Source organism: Sturnus vulgaris, chromosome Z (assembly GCF_052056855.1).
Source record: "Sturnus vulgaris isolate bStuVul1 chromosome Z, bStuVul1.hap1, whole genome shotgun sequence".
Taxonomy (NCBI): Eukaryota; Metazoa; Chordata; class Aves; order Passeriformes; family Sturnidae; genus Sturnus; species Sturnus vulgaris.
Window position 1 is genome coordinate 11,070,571 of NC_142283.1, and position 3,488 is coordinate 11,074,058.

The following is a 3,488-nucleotide window of genomic DNA, read 5'->3' on the forward strand; positions in this document are numbered from 1 at the left end:
AAGTTCTGAGTCTTTCCAAGTGGAAGCATAGCAAGTAAAGAAATTAAAGAAAGAGGAAAGCAATATCTAATGAGAGCCACCCATGATCTAATGAGATCAGTCCACCCATACCTTGTCAATATTCTGCTTGGCAAACCAACAAATTCTAAATACAGTCATGGAGATGTCTTTCATAGCATATCTTACATGTTACTGTGCAAAGGGCTGAGTTTGCCTCCCTAAAGGATGGAATTGGCAAATGGAAAGCCCCAGGCCTTGAAGAATTGCTGACCAGAAACCTGAAAACCCAGAAGCACCAAAGCACAGGAGTTTAATCCAGTGCAGAATTGCTGTGTGAAACCAGGCTGGGTTATCAACATCATGCTAGTCAGGAGATATAAAGGTGTCTATCCACGATGGCAGCAGGCAATGTTGTTCAGTTGAATTGAACTCACACACACTGTCTGACTCAGAAAGTCACTTGGCAGGCAGGATACCAAACATGGCACACTGTTAAATGTGTCAAGAGTTGCCCTGAAGCTGTTACCATTTGTTCATCATGGTAGAGGTGAAATTTCACAGAAAGTGAAATTTCAAGAGTTGTAGGTATTTGAAATTTGATTTTATGTGTTGGTTCCTTCACTGGGCTTAATTTTGTTCTGTTTTGGTTTTTTTTCTGAAATAAGATCATTCTGAATTTCAAGAAACTTTTAACTATAAATAAGCCTGAAATTGAGGGATTTTTTTGGGAAAGCAGGAGTGTTCTTCCCAGGAATGTACCATTCCTATGCTTTAACTCAGGTCAGGTGGGGACTATCCAAAGACTGGAACCACTTGTGTGTCAAGCCCAGAATCATGTGTGCTGCCAAGAATGAACTTCTCAAATCTAAGTGTGCAGAGTTGGTGCAGATAAACAAACAAGAAATGCTCTGAGCAAAACGTCCCCGTTCTCCCCAGGAGCATGGCAGTGATATTGCACCAGAGAGCAGCAGGGAAAAAAAAATCTGTTACATTCCAAATGTGTTGGTTTGCCCTTTGGTTTGCTGCTGAGTGCTCCAGCCAAATTCTACAGCTCTCAGACAAGAGGCTGTGGCCAGGTGAGGATCGATCTCTTCTCCCAAGAAACAAGGGATAGGAAGAGAGGAAATGTGCTCGAGTTGCAGCAGGTGAGGTTTAGGTTCTCCTAGAGGGCAGTCAGGGGTGGTCAGCACAGGAAGATGCAGCTCCAGTCCCCATGTTCCTTTCCAAGATGACTTTAGGGTGTGTGCAGCCTGGATCCAGAGCACCCTGGAGGGCTCCTGTGGCTGGCTTTGCACTCAGGGTGAGGATGCCCAGGAGCTGCTGAGGGATGAAGGCCGGGCCGTGTGGGCTGGGAGGTGGCTCTGGGGGCTGTGACATGCCAGAGCATGGGTCACAGTGGGAGCTGTGAGCAGGGGCACGGCCAGCCTGGCAGCTGAGTGACGTGGTTCTGCTGGCTGTGACATCACACAGGACAGGTCACACTGACACCTGTGTCCAGAGGCAGCAGCGGGCAGTTGGATTGTGACAGCCAGTGAGTGCACACGCTGGGGAATGCTGGGCTGGATGGGGGCTGGGAACGATGCCCTGGAGGTTTAAACCCAGAGTGAGAGCAGGGGCCCTCAGGGCAGGGCACTGTCCCCAGGGCTGGGGAAGAGGGCCTTGGGGCTCCCACTGTCCTCCAGAGAGGCTCTGGGGACATTCCAGGTGCTGTCAGCCCAGTGCTCCCTCCCAGCCAGATGTGCTGAGCCCCCTTTCTCCCACCAGGCCATGTCTCCAACACTGGCTTTCATCCTGGCCCTCTTAGCTGCCCAGACTGGGCTGAAGGTAGACCTGGAATTTGATAAGGATGAAGTGAAGCGGATGTGGGAGCGTGAGGAATTTCTGCACCAGGAGATGTCTCGGCTCCTGCAGGAGGTTGAGGGCACCAGTGGCATAATGGAAACCCTGCTCTGTCCTGCACTGAAACAGCACTGGCTGCTTTGGGGCAGTGCAGCAGCCCTGGTTCTGGTAGCTATGGCCTACGGTCTGCTCAGGAGAAGGAAGTGTGGATTTGCCAGCTGCAGAGAGCAAGAGAGAGTCAAGAGAAAGAAGACTGTCAGCTTCAAGTTCCACACTGAGGAGAAGGTCAGCAGTGAGAAGTTTGGCTATGAGAAGGTCAACAGCAAGAAGAATGCCAGTAGCTGGGTGACAGTCAGTAGCCAGGAGAAGGGTGGCAGCAGAGAAGTTTAGCAGTCAGGAGAAGGTTGGCAGTGAGGAGAAGGTTGAGAGCAAGGAGAAGGTCAAGGGTGCAGACAGCGCTGGCAGCACTTTGGCTGTGCCCACCCCATCACCAAGGGGCACATCCAGGATAAGGCTGGAATGGGCTGTCAGCAGCCTGGTCTAGTTGAGAATGTCCCTGCTCATCGCTGCGGGCTCGCCTTTCTAGGTCACTCCCAAGCCCAACTGTTCTGTGACTTTGTGATTCTACAGCAGGGCCTGCCCAGCATGAAGGTGCTGAAGGAGCTGGTGGACGAGCTCCTCGGTGTGTGCCGAGTGCTCTCCCGGAGGAATTTCATGCCAGAGTTGCACCCAGCCACTGGCACGGACAGCAGCTCTGAAGCCTGGAGCATCCAGGAGGACAGCAGCGCCTACCGCCCGCTGGTCATCCTGCGGCCACCCCCCGGCCACTCCTTCACCCCAGAGAGCACAAAGCAGCCTCCAGCCGGGCGCATCCGTGTGGCACTGGAGTGCCTGTGCTCAGGGGAGCAGCTGCTGGGGCAGATGTGCTTTCTCCATGCCCCTGGTGGCCAGCTGCCCTGGCATCAGGACTGGTACCTGCTGGACACCCTCTGCACAGACTCGTTCTTGGACGCAGAGAAAGTGGTCCACTGGGTCCAGATGTTGGTGGCATCAGCCTGGCTGCTTTTGCCACAATCACATCACTTCCAGCTCACGGCACTGCCCTCCAGCAAGTCCTGCAGGTGGCAGCTGAGCAGCACCTCTGGGCTGCACTGCAGGATTGAGATGGATTTGGCCGTGCAGCAAGGCAGCTCAGGTGCCTACCTGAGCCCTGAGTAGGCAGCAGCCAGGTCTGCCAGCAGCACCGTGTGGGTCACAGAGCTGCTGCATCTTTTTCCTAAATACCATCCAAGCAGTTCAATAAATGGGCTGAAATTTTAAAGAAGTCCTTTTTGTTTTAATAACAGAGAGAATTTGTGGCAGCTTTTGAAAAGGAGGAATAATTTGTAATTTTTTTAGACCAGACTCTGTCATATTCCTTTAGCTCTTGGTGCTCGTTTGATTTTGCTGCTGGCGGGCAACGATAGCAGGACTGGTCCAGACAGGAAGTCCATGGTGTAGAGAATAGAGACACAAGAATGATGGAGTGGCCTCGAAACTCAGAGGCTTTTAATGTAAGAAAAATAACAAACGTCTGCACTACTTGCAGGCAGAACAAGGAACATGTCTGGACATGCTCTTACATGTCCCAGCGTGTCCCATGGTTTTAG

At 51.9% G+C, this 3,488-nt stretch overlaps 1 protein-coding gene across 1 annotated transcript; it reads left to right on the forward strand.

Annotated features, from left to right (window-relative positions):
* Nucleotides 1–1,767: 1,767 nt before the first annotated feature.
* Nucleotides 1,768–3,057, forward strand: LOC148219662 (inositol 1,4,5-trisphosphate receptor-interacting protein-like 1). Its single transcript, XM_088155900.1, has 2 exons — nt 1,768–2,094; nt 2,470–3,057. Exons 1-2 carry the CDS (start codon nt 1,768–1,770, stop codon nt 3,055–3,057), a joined length of 915 nt encoding a protein of 304 aa, XP_088012026.1.
* Nucleotides 3,058–3,488: the final 431 nt, after the last annotated feature.